The 19,783-nt window shown below is 45.6% G+C and overlaps 2 protein-coding genes across 2 annotated transcripts; both read right to left on the bottom strand.

Annotated features, from left to right (window-relative positions):
• Positions 1–466: 466 nt before the first annotated feature.
• Positions 467–7,659, bottom strand: ZNF134 (zinc finger protein 134). The gene is made up of 3 exons (XM_069457449.1): positions 7,418–7,659; positions 2,870–2,968; positions 467–2,214 (listed from the first exon to the last, which is right to left on the bottom strand). Exons 2-3 carry the CDS (start codon positions 2,907–2,909, stop codon positions 968–970), a joined length of 1,287 nt encoding a protein of 428 aa, XP_069313550.1. The 5' UTR covers positions 2,910–2,968; positions 7,418–7,659; the 3' UTR covers positions 467–967.
• Positions 7,660–11,736: 4,077 nt separating this feature from the next.
• On the bottom strand, positions 11,737–19,339 carry LOC138374255 (zinc finger protein 252-like). The gene is made up of 4 exons (XM_069456966.1): positions 19,307–19,339; positions 13,807–13,844; positions 12,797–13,306; positions 11,737–12,712 (listed from the first exon to the last, which is right to left on the bottom strand). Exons 1-4 carry the CDS (start codon positions 19,337–19,339, stop codon positions 11,737–11,739), a joined length of 1,557 nt encoding a protein of 518 aa, XP_069313067.1.
• Between the last annotated feature and the right edge of the window lie 444 nt (positions 19,340–19,783).

Raw genomic sequence — 19,783 nt, 5'->3', positions numbered from 1 at the left:
TCAGTGGTGACCTGTGTACCAGATTCTGACCTTCAAGGAATACAGTCACTCAGCAGGTCCTGAGGAACAGCTTTCCCTCAACAGTGTTAGGAATATGGGACATGTACTGGAAACAAGACACTCAATCCATGCTGCTTCCAAATGCACTGTCGGTTGTCACAACAGCTGCACCCTTAAGGTGATGTGTGGGCCCTCAAATAACTGCAATCCAGACAAATGAAGCCCACAAAGATCTGAATTCTTACTTAATAAGCTCTTGTCAGCAATGGACGTTTTTAACACCAAAATTGGACTGAGAACTATTCTCCACCAACCCACTGTCCCATGTGAGGCACGTAAATTTGGATGCCCCCACAAAGGCTGTTTTGCTTACCAATTCAGTTTGGTAGAGCCTGTTTTCACTCCACTCCAGACAGTGAAAAGAACCCTCAAGATTAAAGGTGGCTTAAACTATAAGGCCTTTATTATCACAAACAGAGCAACAGGAGGGAAGTACTTTCCCAGGCTGGGTGACATGGAGGCTGGAAAAATCCATCACAAGTATCACATGAGACCAACAATGTCCATAAAGAAAGTAAACCTTCTCGGTAAGCTACCAGCAGAATACAGCTCAGGTCCTCTTGGCTAAAGATGGGTCATGTCCACATCTATACCAGACCAAGAGAAGGGCATGAAGACCCCTGGTAAATTCAAGAGTCTCATGATTCTCTCCAGGGACTGGAAAGAGAACAAAGTCCTGCCCTCCGTCAGGATGTTAGGGTGACTAAGCTGATAGAGTTACAATGGTTTCAGCCACAGACATTGACAGTGACATAACTAGGGCAAAGAACCTGAGACAGCCAGAAAGTGCAACACAGTCCCTGGAAGCTTCCTATGTACCTGTCACTCAAAAGGTATCTCCCTCATGTGAATGTTCAGATATCTGAGATTCAACATCTTACTGATGAGTCTTGTGTTGAAAGTACTCCTACAGCCTGCCTGCAGTATGAACTTTCTGGTGTCGATTGAGGTGGGAGCTTAAGCTGTAGGCTTTCCCACATTCACTGCACTCATATGGCCTTTCTCCAGTGTGAACTTTTTGGTGACGGACAAGGTGGGAAGTTCTGATGAAGTCTTTCCCACATTTGCTGCACACAAAAGGCCTTTCACCAGTGTGAACCCTCTGGTGTGCAATAAAGTCAGAACTTCGACTGAAGAATTTCCCACATTCAGTGCATTCAAAAGGCTTTGTCTCAGTGTGAATTCTCTGGTGTTTAATAAGGGTGTATTTGTGGCCAAAGGATTTCCCACAATCACTGCAATCATAAGGATTTTCTCCAGTGTGAATGCTCTCATGCTGAACCAGAGTGGATTTGTGTCTGAAGACTTTCCCACAATCACTGCACTTATAAGGCCTTGCTCCGTTGTGAACTCTCTGGTGTACAATTAGGTTGGAGTGATGGCTAAAGTATTTCCCACACTCATTGCATTTGTAAGGCATTTCTCCAGTGTGGACTCTCCTGTGCTGAGTAAGGTTGTCTTTTCGACTGAAGGTTTTTCCACATTCACTGCACTCATAAGGCCTTTCTCCAGTATGGATTCTCTGGTGTTGGACAAGTGTGGCTTTGCGGCTGAAGGCTTTCCCACATTCGCTACATTCATAAGGCTTTTCTCCACTATGGATTCTCTGGTGTTGGACAAGTGTGTCTTTGCGGCTGAAAGCTTTCCCACATTCACTGCACTTGTAATGCATTTGTCCAATGTGAAAGTCCTCCCCACTCTCAGTGCTCCTGGGTGTCTTCCTCTTGCTACGAGAAGTTTTTTGCTGATGACTACCCACACTATCAAGGAATTTCTTCTGGTCCTTTTCACACATAAAGAGCTTCTCTGACACGTGAGGTTCTTCACAAACTGTCCCATTCTTCACAAATGAAGCCTTGCCTTCATCCCTTCTTAAGGGTTTCTCTACACCGTAATGCTGCTGGCCCACATTTGCACTGAACCACAGTTGTCTCCCACATGCCCCACATGTGTGAGGTTTCAGTGCGTGGTGTGTTCCATGGTGTGTTCCATGGTGTTCATCCAGATGCAAAATATCTTTCAAGATGGGGTCACATATGCCACAAGAGTGAGGCATCTGGGTGGACGAACCTGCCTCAGAAGTACTAACATGTGATGCTCCAGAAATGCTCTGCTGAGAAGGTGCCTCTTCATCCTCCACCCCACGCCAACAACCTGAAGGCAGAACAATACTGTTGATGTACTTTAGTGAGAGGAGGCAACCCCATCACAAATGTGTGTCTAGTATACTCAGGATCGAGTCCATGGGTTGTTGACAGAACACAGCTAGGATGGGGTTGAAGAAAGGGTTGCTGTACAGTACTGGGATCTAAGGAACACAGAATCAAGAAACCCTCATGAGGGACAAAGACACAAGAATGGGGTGTAGTGCAAGGAGAAGAGGCAGGCATGATCTCCAACTCAATCCTCTGCAAATGACTTTTAGCAGGGCCTTGGCTGGCTGGTGACAGGTGAGTGCTACACAGAAATGTGTGTCCAGGTCCAGGAAAATCTGACTAAAAATGAGTAACTCGTGTTCAGGAACTATTTAAGGATATGTGTACATCTTATAACACATTAGTGTAGTACAATATTGGAAAGCACTTCAGAGGGAGCAGTATAGAGCCCTTCTAGTAGAGAGTGGGGGAGGACAGCCCTGGGTTGGAAGTCAGAATGGAAATGACAAGAGTGTCCAGAATGGGGAGGAAAAGACAGAAATAAGTTATGATCTATGGCCTTGACACCAAACAGTGGTGGCACAGGACAGGTTACTGGAACTATGTGAACATATAGGACCCTGAGATCACACCATGCCCAAGCTCCCACTCACCAGGGCCTGTCCAAGCCCCTCCTGCTGTGGCTAGAGTCATGCCCTCTCAGTCAGGCATCCAGAGTTCTCTCCTGTTACAATTCAGCAACCACAGAGGATCTGCAAGATACAAGTCACAGGGGAAAAATGAGACAGGTGAGCACATAAGCACTAGCTCAGAGTAACCTACCTGTGTAAAATCACAAGAAAACAAATATTACAAAATGAACTTTAGAAAACTGTCTTGTAGGACCACCCAAGGGGGCCCCACAAGCAGTGACTGTGAGTGAAATCCATGACAATGGCAGACCCAAAGAAATGTTAATTACAAAAAAAAAAAGGGGTAGGTTGAGCCTGAAGCCCAGATGTGTCATCAATGTGGACCACAGTCATCTGGCCAGGCAGAGGCCAACCAGGGTAAGATCCACCGAGTTGACCTTAAAACCCCTTCCTGGCAAAACTTCAGGGCAGTAGGAGTTGCGGAATGCAAGAAGTAGAGGAGGAAATACATACAGCTGAGACTTGGCACCCAGAGGACCTATATGAGGCAGCAGGAAAACAGCAGTGCCCATAGGTCCAGCTATGGAAAAGAAAGTGAAACCCCTGGGGCAAAAAGGAAAGGCAGAACCCAGCCCAGAAAACTGAGATATGTGGGGCCCTAACCAGAAACAGTGTTAAGTGCAAAGCACAGAAAGCATTACATCATGATAGAAGAGTCTCTGAGCCTCATCAAGTAGCTCCCACTCCTCCAAGGAGAAGTAAACAAACACTTCTCAAAGGTCACATAGTCCTCAATGAGGTGGATAACTGAGTACAGAGAAGCCTCTCTCCCCAGGACTCCTGGGCTACCCCACACACATCCAACTCTGACAAGATTATCAGGCCCTGGTGTGATTTTTGCCTATTCTCTCCTCATATTCCATTAATCATTTAGAACAACAACACACAAGTGGACAGATAGACATGATGTATATTCTGGGCCTGGCATGCAGGGTCTAACCCTTCTCCTGCCAGCTAGATCCCCTGGGTCCACAGATTATGCCTCATACAGAAATCTGGATTCAGCATTTTTTCTGAAGTTCTTAGTATCAAAGTCCTAGGCCCATGAATTCACACTCCATCTCCATGTGCATGTCAGTCTTTTGGCCACACCTCCTTCACATCACATCTATGGATGTGCACAAAATAGGTACCTCCTTGGTTTCCCCACATGCAAATCTGCACACAGCATCCAGAGAATGCTTGGTTAATGCATTCAGGATCACATCTAGCCCTGAATTCAGTTATTAAATCTTCCCATCCTTTCCCTATTTCTTGTGTCAATTCAGCAAACCAGAACCATGTGCAGATCTCAGTTAAACTTGGTCCTTTTCCACTTTGCTGTTGTACTGCTGAAGATGCTATTTCCTTATTAGTCATGGGCTTCTTCTCAACACTTGACTTATTCAAAGCCCACACCCACTGGGCCCCTACCCCAAGCACAGTTATTTTGCCAGCTGACCCAGTTTGTACCTGAGCTAATCCACTAACTTGACTGAATCTCCTCGGGTCCCACCAAAGGTGGGAGAGCAAAGAGGTGAATAAGGACCAGCTCTGGCCTCATTGCCACCTTACTTTTATTACTACAATACTTCAGCATCCATCTCACATCCACGGTCTTCCTGGAACACTCTGCCACCTACTGGACCCTATTCTTCCCCTCCCTCCCAAGAACACTACCCTCCTTTTTCTTAGCTCTTAAATGCCTCCTACTACCACCTTGCTGTGTCTGCACCTACAGTGTGATCCCTAATGGCACTGCCACCATGACATAAAGATGCTCTCTCTAAATTGGATGCACAGCTCTACCCTGATCCATATACTGGCTGCCACCTTGTAGATGTCTCCAACCTGAATCCCTTCCCTGAACTCCAGACTTGTGTTTCTAGCTATGCACTTGACATCTCCACTTAGATATCTTTGGAACACTGCAGATCCCACATGTCCAAAACTACACTCCTGACATTACCTAAGAAAGCTACTCCTACCATCAACATTGCTATCTCAGTTGATGACAACCTTTTATCTTCTTAGACCAAAAAATCTGGGGTCACTCCTGACTGCTCCCCTTCTCTCTCTCACCTTCCACATGAAAAAATCTGGTTGGTCCCACTTAAAAAAAAAAAATCCAGAATGCAACCACATCTCCTACTTCCACAGCCACCACTCTGGTCCAACCTGAACTGCTGCAGTAGGGTCCTCACTGTTCTCCCTTCCTTCCTCCTTAACCCTGGTCTTTTCTTCACTGCACAGCCACAGAAAGCTGGTTAAGATGAAAGTCTTCTAGTTCCAAACTTTCAGTGGCTTCTACTTCTCTCAGAATAGAAACCCAGGTCCTCAGGCTTCCATTCCTGTGATGAATCCTGTGCCCTGCTCTCTGATTCCACCAGACATAACAGAGACTTGAGGTTCCATGAACACTTTTGGTTCGGCCTCAAATGAAGTATCTGCACATGCTGGTTCCTGTGCCTGGGACACTATTCCATACTTCATCCCATTGCCTCCCAGAAATAGAAATTCTTCCACAGAACTCAGGACATAGGACTTTTGGCATTCCCAGCACCTCCAAACCAAATGGCAAGAAGGGTAGGTGAAGATTCCCAGGATGCCACTATTCCCCATATTAGGTTGCCGGTATCATGGGGGTGAGTCGGGCTGAATGAGGGCCCGAGGTCTTTGTAGGGATCACAGCCTTCTGCTACCATGGCAATGAGGCTGGGATTAGTAGGTTTACACAGTGGGGTCTCATGGACTGAACTGTTTCCATAACCCCTGCTTTGCCCTTCGGCGGGTATGATTTTAGGTTCTCTCTCTAACATTAGATAACTCAGGGCTCAGTGCTGCCTCCTACCAGCTGTGTGACCATGGATAAAAACCTGTATCTCTCTGTCCCCATCTTTATTGTGGGGGTGATAATGGTACCCACCTCATACGGGTATTTTTTGTAACAGACTTGCTTATATATGTCAAGTGCCTCAAAATAGCTATTACTATAATCGAGTTTAACACTTTTGTAAGTGAACTGATGGGTTTTTGAAAATTAGAGTTTTACGTGCTTTTAAAGAAATGCGGTATTTAAGGCTTTCCATTGTAATCACACACTATGAGGCCCATCAGTATTTCAACCAATCTCAAGCATTGGTATAAATTTAACTTACTTTATGTACATGTTTTTGGTTTTTAGTGGCTTACTTATGTATACTTGTCAGATGTATACTAGTCCTCTCACCAAACTAGCCTACCTCATGCACACTCTTCTAAAGGAGAGCTATCAGCAGCCCTTCATTAGAGTTGTTCATCAACTCTTCTTACTTGATAGTTTGGGGATAGTGCCCTTACTTGATAGTGCCCTGGTTGGAGATGAGGCTTCTCCACTAATCTGGCTGATCTTTCCTTTGCTCTACAGGCAATGCTCATCATGCTGAGCCCATAGGGTGGCAAATCTATGTCTTCCCACACCTTGGTCTTCATCACAGGCCAGGGCCAGGCTCCCTATACTCTACAGCCCTCTTTTCCTAATACCATCCCAAATCCTTTCACATGCCAGCACCCCTCCTTTCTGGAAGGAATCTAAAGGTTGTCCATCCCTTCTTCCCTGGCTTCTGGCCATAGCTCTCACATCTGTCACCTCAGGGACCATGTAACATCCTTAATATCCCTCTTCCCTAAATCTGATCTACAGGTTTTAACCTAATGCCTCGCCCCTTGGGATCTCCACCAGAACTCCAGACCTGCATGTCCAGCTGCCCATGTGATGCCTCCACTGTGAAATACGTTAGATTCACCAAGTCCAAAATCCAATTCCTGATCCCCCTGAAAAGTGCTCACTGCTCCAACTTGCCCATTTCCATTCTTTCAGCTATTCAGGAAAGGGGGAAAAGGAAAAAGCAACAACGGCTTCAATAACCTGTCCCTCACCCCCACAACCACATCTGATGCAGCAAGAAACCTTATTGGCTCTATCTTTAAAAACCTATCCAAAATCTAATGATTTCTCCACCCCAGCCCCTCCTGCCTCTGCTTTGGCCCATCCACCGCAACATTCCTAGAGTCTATTGCAGTAGCCTCCTCACAAGTCTCCCTGCCTCTGTCCTCATCATCCCTCCCTCAAGCTAGTTTGTTTCCCCGTCAACGAACATTGCAATATTTTAAAATCCTTTATCAGATCACTTCCCCCCACCCTTCAAAACCCTCCATGGCTCCTAGAGTCCTCGCAATGAAAATATAACCCTTCATTCTACCATTGCAGGTACAGCTACCACTTCCACAATGCTCCCTGCGGATAACAGCATGTTTCACGACTGTTCTAGACTCAGTCGCTCCTCCACGCCTTTGCTCGCGCCAGGCCCTCTGCCTGTCACACCCTCCCACACTGGGAGTTGGAAATGGGGGCTCCACTCACGAGTGCACCGCTGCCCTGGACACGAGGCCCTGGGCTGCGGTGATCTGGACAGGCGCTTCACATTCGGAGCTTTAGCATGTAGAGGTGACAGTCGGGACGCGTCAAAGTCTGGGGAACGCAGCACCCACCTGCCCAGGATCCATCACCGCAGCGGCCGCCATCACAGTCTGGGCTGCGCCGAGCGGTTAGAGGAGAGAACCAGGTCGGAACCCAGGCCCTGTCGTTGCCCGGTCGTGGAGGCGGAGGCGGGGTCCTCACACGCACCGCCACCGCTGAGCCTCTTTGCAGTGGGTAGGCTCCTCCCCACCTCTCCGCTTCCGTCACCTCGGAAGCTCCGTAGCGTTCCCCCTTCTGCTCCTATGGTTCCACCCAACAGCCGACAAGATGTCTGCTTCGAGGAAGATGCCGGAAGTCCCGCCCCAACGTTTTCTGTATGCACAGAAACGCCCCTAAGAGTGGAGCCACTGTGCTGGCGCCGAGGTTTCTGGGCAATGTAGTTCCCAGTGTGCAATCCGCCAAGTCGTCGTGTTGACGCCCCACCTGCTGAACAAAGGCCTCATGGGACCGCAAGGGGCGCCGGGAAATGGTGCCCTGAGGCTCTGAAGGCGGGGCGGAGCTTCTCTCAGGTGCAAACATACAGTTAAATAGAAGGGATAGGTTATAGTGTTCAATAGCACAATAGGGTGAATATAGTTAAAAATATAGTGTATATTTCAAATAGCTAGAAGAGATTTGAAATGTTCCCAATGCAAAAAAAGATAAATGTTTGAGGTGAAAAATATCCTAAACAGTTTGATTTGATCATTACACATTCTGTGTATGTATCAAAATATCACATGTACCTCAAATATGCATAAATATTATGGACCAATTTTTAAAAATAAATAATTTGAACATGTGAATTACAACTGTGAGATAGGAGATGATACTATCTATGGACATACAGAATTGTACATGCATGGCATGTGGAAAACAATTCTGTATAAACTATGCCCTTGTATCACTAATTTTATATGTTGAGGAAAACAAATGGATATTATAAATATGTGAAGTTTAAATCAATTATACATCAGTTAGCTGTTTCAGTTATGAATACTGAAACTTTGTCATGCTTTAACCATTTTACTATGTGTTATTGTTACTTATATGCTTGATGTTATTTGAAGCTACTGCAACAGGAGGAAAGAAATAGAATAGTGTGCTACTGGCAACTTTTTACTTATCCATGGTCAGGGACAAAATGTTGGCAATTTGAAATTGGTTGTGTTGGGATTACTAACATGAAGTAAGATGGCAAACACTAAAAACTAGGGCTTCATTTGTGCTATTATTAAAAATCTACACTCAGAGGAGTGATGAAAAATGTTAAAAATGTTGATAAAACATCAACTTATATATTAAAGGTGGCCATTACATTGTGGACACCACAAAAATAAATCAAAGAAAATGACAGGTTTTGAGTATTCAAAATCAAGGATGTCATTCATATCACTGAATGAATAAAATTCCAAAATATATGTTGTTTCATTGTCTATTTGTCACTAAAACAAAATTAACCAAAAATTCATAACATATAAAACAGGCCAGATACACATTTACCTCAAGAATTACCTAAGGCTAACAAATAAACACATGAAAAAAATGCTCAACAAGGTGAATATGGGCCAGGTGCGGTGGCTCACGCCTGTAATCCTACCACTCTGGGAGGCCGAGGTGGGTGGATTGTTTGAGCTCAGGAGTTAGAGACCAGCCTGAGCAAGAGTGAGACCCCATCTCTACTAAAAATAGAAAGAAATTAGCTGGACAACTAAAAATATATAGAAAAAATTAGTTGGGCATGGTGGCACATGCCTGTAGTCCCAGGTACTTGGGAGGCTGAGGCAGTTGGATTGCTTGAGCCCAGGAGTTTGAGGTTGCTGTGAGCTAGGCTGATGCCACAGCACTCTAGTCTAGGCAATAGAGTGAGACTCTGTCTCAAAAAACAAACAAAAAAAAGAAAAGAAAGAAAGGTGAACATGTAGGTAAATACATTCCAAAGTGTGATGCCATAACCAACATATTTAAAAAAATTAACATTAAAAAATGAACCTGCCATGTATATGCAAAGGAGTAAAGATATTGAATCTCACAGATTTCCTGGCAGAAATGCAAAAAGGAGCCAGCATTTTAGTTTAGTTTGGAAGTTTCTGAAAATGTTACTTATTTACCTATACCATGATTTAGACATTGCATTCTGAGTTATTAGTATAAGAGAAATAAAACAAACATCTATAGGAAGAATTGTACACAAATATTTGCAGCTGCTTTATTTGCAATAGCCAAACTTTGAAAATAACCCAAATGTCCATAAGCAGATGGATGGATAAAGAATCATATATCCTTATAAGAAAATGCTACACAGAAGAATGAAATCTACACATAGGCAACATGTATGAAGCTCTAATTATGTACCATGAATAAAACCATAAAAATTAAAGAGAAAACACTCCATAATTACTATTTGGAAAGTTGAGAAAATGCAAAGGTTATCAATTGTAAACAATTATAAATCAAAAGTTGCCTGGAGGATCAGGAACAGATTATAGAAAGGCACAATGAAAATATGTGGGTGAGATAGGTTCATTATTTTGATTACCTTGATGTCTTCATGGGTTTACACATATGTAAATCATTATTGTCTCCACCATCTAATTCCCTGTGCGTTGTTAGGGCAGCCATTCCTCAGTGGCAGGAAATACAGGGGAACAATAAAAGCCATTTCCACCTGAGTTAAGATTGCTGGCTGAAGCACAAAAGCCACATCTGTGGACAGCAATTGCCTTCTCTTCATCCTATTTTCATTGTATAGGTAGCAATATCCTTGAGGTAAACAGGCCAGAAAGGCTACAGGAATTCATAATGCCCTTAGATTATTTTCTCTATCTTAAGCTATACAAGATACACAGTTCTGAAGGCCCTGAAATTTCTGTACACACTGATTCTGCTGAGCCACAGTCACTGGAACATTTGTGGGTGCATCTTCAGAAAAGGAACATTCCACCTAGTTTACTGTAGTCTGCTTCATTCCCTATTATTCAACCCAATGTTTCTAAATCAACTATGGCCCCCCCCGCCAGGTCCCTGTAGTTTTATATAGAGACATGAGACTATCAAATTCCAGGTTTCAAGAAACACAGCTCCACTGTAGGATCTGAATAAGGAATTCTCAACATTGCAAGGAATGATGTGATCTCCCCAGTGAACAAGAAAAACTTCATGTTGTCTCCAGAAGCAATGGAAATTCTCACAACTGCCCGCTCCTCAGACTCTGATCCCACAGACCTCCAGGACCTGGGCAAAAAATGAGGAGCAGAAAGCCCTGCAGTCTCTCCCAGGAGGCCTTAGTAACAATGCAAACTAGACAAAAATGTAGTGAGAGCTCTATTTTCACAATGCTGTCCCTCTGGGGCATACAAAGTCTGTACCCTCCTAAAAGTTATTTACTCCTTTAAACTAGTAAAGCCCTATTATCCTATCAAACTACTTCACAGTGAATAAAACTTCCAACTTCGAAGGCTTTTATTGTTGCACAAGACAGTAAAATGTGCAATAGGCAGTTCCTGGTTTAGTGACTTAGAAACTGAACAAACTTCATCACAAGCATCACCTGAGACCAGCAAAGTCCCTGAAAAAGGCAGTCCATCTCTGCAAGCCTCCAGCAGAACTCAGATCAAGGGCCAGGGCCAAAACTGGGGTGCTCTATACACTAAGTAATGAGATAGGAGGAAATGAGAACCACCTAAGAGCTCAGGTTATTCAAGATTTTCTCCAACAAATGCAAGAAGTCTGCCTCCCTGAGCCCTTTGGGGTGGTAACTGATGTATACTCTGTGGATCTGCCAGGTGGTAGAGATGACATGGCTTCAGCCACAGAAGCTAGCAATGAAATGAATCTGGAAAGATCACTGCTAGGTTGAGAGACCATAACATAGCTACATATGCTTCCCACATACCTCAAACTTACAGAAATCCATACATCCTTGGATATGTAAGATTGCAATCAGAAGAAGGCTCTTCTCAAAGACTAGCCTTCAGTATCAGCATACTGAGAAAGGAAAAACACATTGATTGCATATCTGAGGCCTCTGCCCTATAGAAACTCTTCATTGTTAAACATAACAAAAAAAAATTGCCATATTCACTGCACACGAACCCTCCTGTATTTAAAGAGGCCACAACTTCAATTAAAGAATTTCACTGAACTAATTAAGGCCTTTCTCCAGAGTGAACTGTCTTTAGTTGAATGAGGACAGATTTCTGGGGATAGGATTTCTCACATTCACTGCAATCATATCATCTTTCTCCAATGTGAAATTCCCAGTGCAGAAGACAGAGCTTTGGCTGAAGGATTTTCCACACTCACTGCACACATAAGACATTTCATTAGTGATGAATTGTCTCATGCTGCATTAGGTGAGATTTGTAGATGACGGATTTTCCACATTCACTGCACTTATAAGGCCTTCTTCAGTGTGAACCCTTTGATGTCGAAGGAGCACAGATGACTGGCAAAAGGATTTTCCACATTTACTGCAGCCATAAGGCCTTTCTCCAGTGTGAACTCTTTGATGTCGAATGAGGGCAGATATCTGGCGAAAAGATTTGTTGCACTCACTGCACTGATAAGGTCTTTCCCCAGTGTGAACGGTCCTGTGTTCAATGAGGTAGTTTTTGCGGGTAAAAGATTTCCCACATTCACTGCACTCATATGGCCTTTCTCCAGTGTGAACTGTCTTGTGTTGAATGAGGACAGATTTCTGGCGATAGGATTTCCCACATTCGCTGCACTCATATGGCCTTTCTCCAGTGTGAACTCCCAGATGCAGAAGGAGGGCAGAGCTTTGGCTAAAGGATCTCCCACATTCACTGCACTCATAAGATCTTTCATTAGTGTGAACTGTATGGTGTCGCATTAGGTGAGATTTGTAAATAAAAGATTTTCCACATTCACTGCACTCATAAGGCCTTTCTCCAGTGTGAACTCTTTGATGTCGAAGGAGGACAGATAACTGGCAAAAGGATTTTCCACATTCACTGCAGACATAAGGCCTTTCTCCAGTGTGAACTCTTTGATGTCGAATGAGGGCAGATATCTGGCGAAAAGATTTGCCGCACTCACTGCACTCATAAGGTCTTTCCCCAGTGTGAACAGTCTTATGTTCAATGAGGTAGTTTTTACGGGTAAAAGATTTTCCGCATTCACTGCACTCATATGGCCTTTCTCCAGTGTGAACTCTCAGATGCTGAAGAAGGGCAGAGCTTTGGCTATAGGATTTCCCACATTCACTACACTCATAAGGCCTTTGTCCAGTGTGAACTGTCTGGTGTTGAATGAGGACAGATTTCTGGCGATAAGATTTCCCACATTCACTACACTCATAAGGCCTTACACCATTATGAACTGTCTGGTGTCGAATGAGGACAGTTTTGCAACTAAATGATTTCCCACATTCACTGCACTCATAAGGCCTTGATCTAGTGTGAGCTCTCCTGTGTAGAAAGAGGCCAGAGCTATGGCTAAAAAATTTTCCGCATTCACTGCACTCATAAGGCTTTTCTCCAGTGTGAACTCTCTGGTGTTGAATGAGTACAGATTTCTGGCTAAATGATTTCCCACATTCACTGCACTCATAAGGCATTTCTCCACTGTGAAACCTTTGGTGGCGAATGAGGTAGGTATTGCAACTAAATGATTTCCCACATTCACTGCATTCATAAGGCCTTGCTCTAGTATGGGCTCTCCTGTGACGATAGAGGTTAGTGCTGTGTCTAAAGGATTTTCCACATTCACTGCATTCATATGGCCGTTCTCCAGTGTGAACTCTCAGATGCTGAAGAAGGGCAGAGCTTCGGCGGAAGCATTTCCCACATTCATTGCATTGGTAAGGCCTTTCTCCAGTGTGAACTTTCTTGTGTTGAATGAGAACAGATTTCTGGTGAAATGACTTCCCACACTCATTGCACTCATGAGGCTCTTCTCTAGTGTGAACAGTTTGGTGCTGAGTAAGTACAGATTTCTTACTAAAATATTTCACAGATTCAATACACTTGGAAGGCTTTCTTCCAGTGGGAACTCTGTAGTGCCTACTGCCATGCGGCCTCTCACTGTTGGTAATGGCCTGATGCTGGAGAAGGCCTGAGGTGGCTGAACAGTCTTTTGCAACCTCCTCAAAGCTGAAGAGCTTCCCTGACACATGAAATCTGCAGTTCTTCTCAAATGAGGCTTGGTCCACGTCCATTGTTAAGACTTTCTCTCCATTATCAAGCTTCTGGAGCCAGTAAAGGTTTGCACTCAACCAGAAACCTCTTGATGCCCTATCCAAGTGTGACTTCTGTCCATAGGATGTGGCTTGCAACTCATCCATGTCAACAGTATCCTTCAGGACTGGGATATAGGTTTCACAGGGTTGAGTTTTATGGCTGAATGGACCTCCCTTTGGAGTCCTGCCCTGTGACAATTCTTCAAAAAGACTCAGTGCAGAAGGTGCCTTGTCATCTGCTGTTCCATACCAACATCCTGAAAAAAAGAGAAATGCTGATGAGGCGCAGGTTCAACATGGTAGGAGATAGTACTCCCATCAAAAACGTGTGTCAGATATAGCAAAGAATGAATCCATAGGAATTTTCTCAGGATAGAAGAGTGGATTGCAAACTGAGGAAAGGGCCTCTAAAGTTCACAGAATGGGGCAGCCCTTCTCAGAAGAAAGGCAAAAAGATGAGACACACTTCAGGGAGGAGAGGCAGGGTCTCCTACTCACTCCTCTGCCTACAGCCTTCAACAGGACCTCATCTGCTGAGAACATGGACATGCTGAACAAGTTAAAAGGATCTTGCTATGTCAACCCTGTGAAGCAACCAGGGCCAACCCCTAATTCCAGTTGTGTGATTATGTGGGACCTGTGACATGCAGGCCCTAAACACAAGAACAGAGAGGTGAATGGTCAGCACTGGTACACAGCTCAGCACATAACAAACTACATGATAGAAAAATGTTACAAGAAAAGTCTTATAGCAGAGTCTTCATGAAAAGCCTATGGCCCAATTAAGAAGTAACCACAATGCTTGCATTTCTTGACACAGGTAAAATGGGGAAATGCTGGCTAGAAGTAAAATGCACAACCTGGGGCACAGAAGTCTCATAGATATAGAAGAGTCACCCTGCCAGCAAGCGGGCAAGGACAGACCCTAGGCTGACTGCAAGACTCTTGACTCCCAGACCCTTCCCTGAATGATTGGAAACAGCAGGTGTTAGGGCAGTTTGAAGACTGCATTGCTCAGGGCCATACAGAAAGCTTGGTGCTTTCCCCAATGGGACATATGCTAAGAAACTGGGGAAGTCAACAGAGCCCAGGGATTGGCTGTGGAATAGACAGAGCTACCTCTGGGTCAGGAAGAAAGACAGACACCAGCACACTGGGAGGTATATATAGGCCTTACCTTGGGATGCTATGAGTGCCAGGTTCTCTAGCATCACATCGTAGTACAGTTGCCTCTGAGTCTCATCAAGGAGCTCCCACTCTTCCTGGTGGAAGTAAATGGCCACATCCTCAAAGGTCACAAAACCCTGCTATGATGGAAACAGTTCATTCATCATCAGTGCCTCTCCCAGGACCTCAAATTGATCACCCCATATATCCTTCCCAAGCTCATCCTCCTCCCCAGCTCCCCAGCTCACAGAATATAACAGGGGCCAGTGCCACAGATGACCACTGTCCTCACAGTCCCATTGGACACTGTGCCTTCAATCAGCAGGTGAGGAAATCAACAGAAAGGTGAGGAAATCTCTGAACCTGGCAAGCAAGGAATCACTCTCTCTTCTGAGGCAAGTCCCCTGGAATCCTCCAGAGGATGGCATTCAAACACAACCAAGATTCATGTTCACACTTCACCCATGTCAGGGCCCTTGGAACATAAGTTCACACTCCCTCTGCATGTACACATCACTATTTCCAACACACGTCTCTCACCCAACTGTACTCGCACAGGCTCCTCTAGCCTGATCCCATAACATAGGTATCTCCTGTGTAGTAAGTGTCATAGAAGACCACCTTCCTACATGTAACTCACTACAAGGCATCCACAAAGTGCATGAAAATTGAACAGAATCCAGTATTATCCAGATCTCTGATGTCCCCCACTGTCACAGGCAGCCCCAAACCCTGCTCTGAAGCCTCCCAACTTGACTGTGCTCCTTCATTCAACCTGAGCCATCCAGAACCACCTGCAGATGTCAGAAATGCATGGCCCTTTCCAATTTGTATTGCTCTTTTTTTTTTTTTTTTTTGAGACAGAGTCTCACTCTGTTGCCCAGGCTAGAGTGAGTGCCGTGGCGTCAGCCTAGCTCACAGCAACCTCAAACTCCTGAGCTCAAGCGATCCTCCTGTCTCAGCCTCCAGAGTAGCTGGGACTACAGGCATGCGCCACCATGCCCGGCTAATTTTTTCTATATATATATTTTAGTTGTCCATATAATTTCTTTCTATTTTTAGTAGAGACGGGGTCTCACTCTTGCTCAGGCTGGTCTCGAACTCCTGACCTCGAGCGATCCACCCGCCTCGGCCTCCCAGAGTGCTAGGATTACAGGTGTGAGCCACCGCGCCCGGCCTGTATTGCTCTTAACAGTAACCACCTTGCTCTCTTGCCAACCTTCATTCAAATCCTTACCCTAGTGGCTCTTTACCTCAGCTTCAGTGACTCTCCCAGATAACTACTTATGCACCTAAACTGATCCACCCACCTGACTGAAACTTCTGGACACAACAAGAGTCATGATAAGATCCTGATGAGTCTACTGAGCAATAAATAAGCATTAGATCTGGCTTTGGTGTCATCTTCTCTGAATTACTCCTAGGCCTCTACATCCATTTCATGTTCACACATCCCTCCAAAGCCTTGAACACTTGCCAGGTTACCTCTCTCATACATTGTCCCCAGGGCCATTTCTCTCTGTTACCTCTGTTTGAGCCGTCAACTGCATCCATCCAGATACCCAAGTGTGAGACTGCTCTCCTCTTCCTGGCCTGATATTAACATTATCATCATGATCTGGGTTCCCTCTAGTAAATGTGACCCATATTGTTATGAGCTAAATATTTCTGTCTGCTCCAAATTCCCAGGTTGAAGTACTAACACAATGAAGCCTAATACAATGTGATAGTATTTGCAGATGAAATCTTTGGATGGTGATTAGATTAGATCAGATCATAAGAGTGGGAACTGGGCCACGTGTGGTGGCTCACACCTCTAATCCTAGCACTTTGGGAGGCCGGGGTGGGAGGATCATTTGAGGCCAGTAGTTCAAGATCAGTCTAAGCAAGAGCGAGACCCTGTCTCTACAAAAAATAGAAAAATTAGGCAGCTGTGGTAAAGCAGACCTATAGTCTCACTACTTGGGAGACTGAGGCAAGAGGATCGCTTGAGCCCTGGAGTTTGAGGTTGCCGTGAGCTATGATGATGTCACTGTACTCTAACCCCAGCAACAAAGCAAGACCCTGTCTCAAAACAAAAAAGGTGGGAACCTCAAGAGAGGATTAATGTCCTTTTAAAAACAGGAAAAGAGAACTCTCTTGCTCTCTCTACAGCTGCCTCCCTGAACAGCATATGAGAATGAAGCAAGGCAGCCATTGTACCACAAGAAGGTGGTAAAGCAAAGCAAACCTAGAATGCAAACCTGCCAGAATCTTGGTCTTGGTCTCCCCAGCCTCTGGAACTGTGAGAAATAAAATTTTGTTGTTTAAGCAAGCTCACTAAGACACAGAGCCCCATCCTGCTCCACCCACTATCCACCACCTTTTAGAGTAGTGCCAATACTGAAATCCTCTTAAGAGTCCAAAACCCATGTGTCCGCCTGCCCAATTGATACATCCACTCATTCATTCTCTGAAATATCTTATACCTTTAACATGGACATAACAAACTCCTGACATCCTTGATTAAAAATAATGCTTCTATCTACTTACCCCTCCTATTAGATGGGGCTTCTATTCTTCTAGCTGCTAAATCCTAAACCCCTTTGCAGTCACCTCTTTTTCTCTCTCAGCTTCAATATCAGAAAATCAGAGCATACCTCCAATCTGGAATGCTATTTCTACCATGTCACTGCCACCACTGTGGTCCATACCATCTGTACTCACCTGGAGTACTGCAGTAGCCTCCTCCCTGGTCTTGCTACCACCTCCTTCACATTCATATTCTGTTCTTCATGTTAACCCACAGGGAGCCTGATGAGACCTGGGTCAGATTACCTCCCTCCTGTGCTCCAAATCTCCCATTCTCCTGTCACCTCCAGAACAGACTCCAACATCTAAGAGAGCCATTTGAATTCTGACTCTTATACCCCTGATTCAGTGAAAAAGAAAGCAGACTTACGTTTCTCTGAACCAGCTCGACGTCACTCCCCAGTGTCTCCAAACTCTAGTATCTATACCTGGCACAAACTTCCACATCTTGTTCCATTGTTTATGAGTAATAAGAACTACTCCATATAAACTTCAGCCTAGATAAGAATCATGTGCTTAATCCCTTCAGGGTCCTCAGGCCCAAGGCCAGGAAGTGTGGCAGGTTAAGAGTCTCAAGACATCCCAGTTCCAGAGATCACATTATTGGGGTGAGTAAGGTTATGGACATCCTCCATTGACCTTTGTAGGGGTCTGTAAGCACTTCTGTACTAGTGGCAATCTGGGAGAATTTTTCTGAGAGGCAGATGACAAAGGTGAGGCTCCATGGGCTCTGGGCTTCCGTGTTGCCTGGTCCAACACTAAAGAGAGGTGACCTGAGGCCGGGCGTGGTGGCTCACGCCTGTAATCCTAGCACTCTGGGAGGCCGAGGCGGGTGGATCGCTCAAGGTCAGGAGTTCGAGACCAGCCTGAGCGAGACCCCGTCTCTACTAAAAATAGAAAGACATTATATGGACAACTAAAAATCTATATAGAAAAAATTAGCCGGGCATGGTGGCGCATGCCTGTAGTCCCAGCTACTCGGGAGGCTGAGGCAGTAGGATCGCTTAAGCCGAGGAGTCTGAGGTTGCTGTGAGCTAAGCTGACGCCACGGCACTCACTCTAGCCTGGGCAACAAAGTGAGACTCTGTCTCAACAAAAAAAAAAAAAAAAGAGAGGTGACCTGAGATGACTACATCTAGGTCTCAATCCTTGGTGCTTTTACCAGCTATGTGACCTTGTAAAAGGACTAAATCCAGTGTGCCATCTATTATCGTTTCCCTTCTACTGTGTTCCTCTGAATAGCTGCTGTAAAACTTTTTTTTTTTTTTTTGAGACAGAGTCTCACTCTGTTGCCCAGGCTAGAGTGAGTGCCGTGGCGTCAGCCTAGCTCACAGCAACCTCAAACTCCTGAGCTCAAGCGATCCTCCTGTCTCAGCCTCCCGAGTAGCTGGGACTACAGGCATGCACCACCATGCCCGGCTAATTTTTTCTATATATATTTTTAGCTGTCCATATAATTTCTTTCTATTTTTAGTAGAGATGGGGTCTTGCTCTTGCTCAGGCTGGTCTCGAACTCCTGAGCTCAAACGATCCGCCCACCTCGGCCTCCCAGAGTGCTAGGATTACAGGCGTGAGCCACCGCGCCCGGCCTGTAAAACTTTTAAAAGTGTAATTGAAGCCGTGTCCCTCTTCTGTACACAACGCTATGGCTCCTAGTCTTCTAAAAAAATGGCAGTGGGCCAATCCAGGCGCGACGCTGCCTCACATTCTTCGTCCCCTCCACACACAAAGCCCTCCTGGATTTCCCCGAACCTTCCCGGCTCAGTAGCACCTCCAAGCCTTTACATGAGCCGGTCCCCAGGCCTGTCACACTCTCCAACAGCCCGTCACAATGGGTGTTTAGAAATAGGAACCCCACCCACGAGCGCTTCACTGTCCCGGACACAAGGGCCTGGGCTAGGGACGTGAGCAGGAGCCCTTCACTCCTTCAGGAGTTGGGTGAAGGTGAGGACAGGCGAGGTCCGAAGGATGGAGCACTTACCTGAGCCGTGTCCCTCAGCGCTGCCGCCGCCATCGGACTCCGTGGGCTGAGCGAGGCCTGGAGCTCCGAACGATCCGGTGGGGACCCGGGCAAAGCTGTCACCACTGTCGCGGAAATTCAGATCCCCTGATGTGACGCGGTGACAACTCTTCTCTACTTGTGCTTCCTCATTCCCGACACCTCAATCTAGTTCCAGGGCCGGCGTAATGACCCAAGACCAGCGACAATGTCCGCCACGAGGAGGACGCCAGAAGTCCCGCCCCAAAAGAGTTGGGACGAACGGAAATGGCACTTCACGTCCTTCGTTGGCTCAACGCCAGGGGCGACTGTCGCACAGACCTCTGGGTAATGTAGTTCTCACCTCTCCCTAGGCCCAGCAGAGGTCGCTCTTCACCTGGACCAGCAGGAGGAATGGTCACGTGGTATGGGGTGAGCGTGGCGGGAAGCCTGGGAAATGGAATCACCACTCCCAACGGC

The sequence above is a fragment of the Eulemur rufifrons genome, chromosome 24, assembly GCF_041146395.1.
Source record: "Eulemur rufifrons isolate Redbay chromosome 24, OSU_ERuf_1, whole genome shotgun sequence".
Classification (NCBI taxonomy): Eukaryota; Metazoa; Chordata; class Mammalia; order Primates; family Lemuridae; genus Eulemur; species Eulemur rufifrons.
Note: the sequence above shows the minus strand (reverse complement) of the source record. Positions and strands in the feature narration are given on the sequence as shown.

Coding starts and splice junctions, on each gene's coding strand:
- ZNF134 (XM_069457449.1), bottom strand. CDS start 2,909: ATGACTCTAGCCACAGCAGGAGGGGCTTGGACAGGCCCTG. Junction 2,215..2,869: donor AGGGGCTTGGACAGGCCCTG/GTGAGTGGGAGC, acceptor TTCTGCCTTCAG/GTTGTTGGCGTGGGGTGGAG.
- LOC138374255 (XM_069456966.1), bottom strand. CDS start 19,339: ATGGCGGCGGCAGCGCTGAGGGACACGGCTCAG. Junction 13,845..19,306: donor CGCTGAGGGACACGGCTCAG/GTAAGTGCTCCA, acceptor TCTTTTTTTCAG/GATGTTGGTATGGAACAGCA. Junction 13,307..13,806: donor CAGATGACAAGGCACCTTCT/GCACTGAGTCTT, acceptor TGTTCACACTAG/AGAAGAGCCTCATGAGTGCA.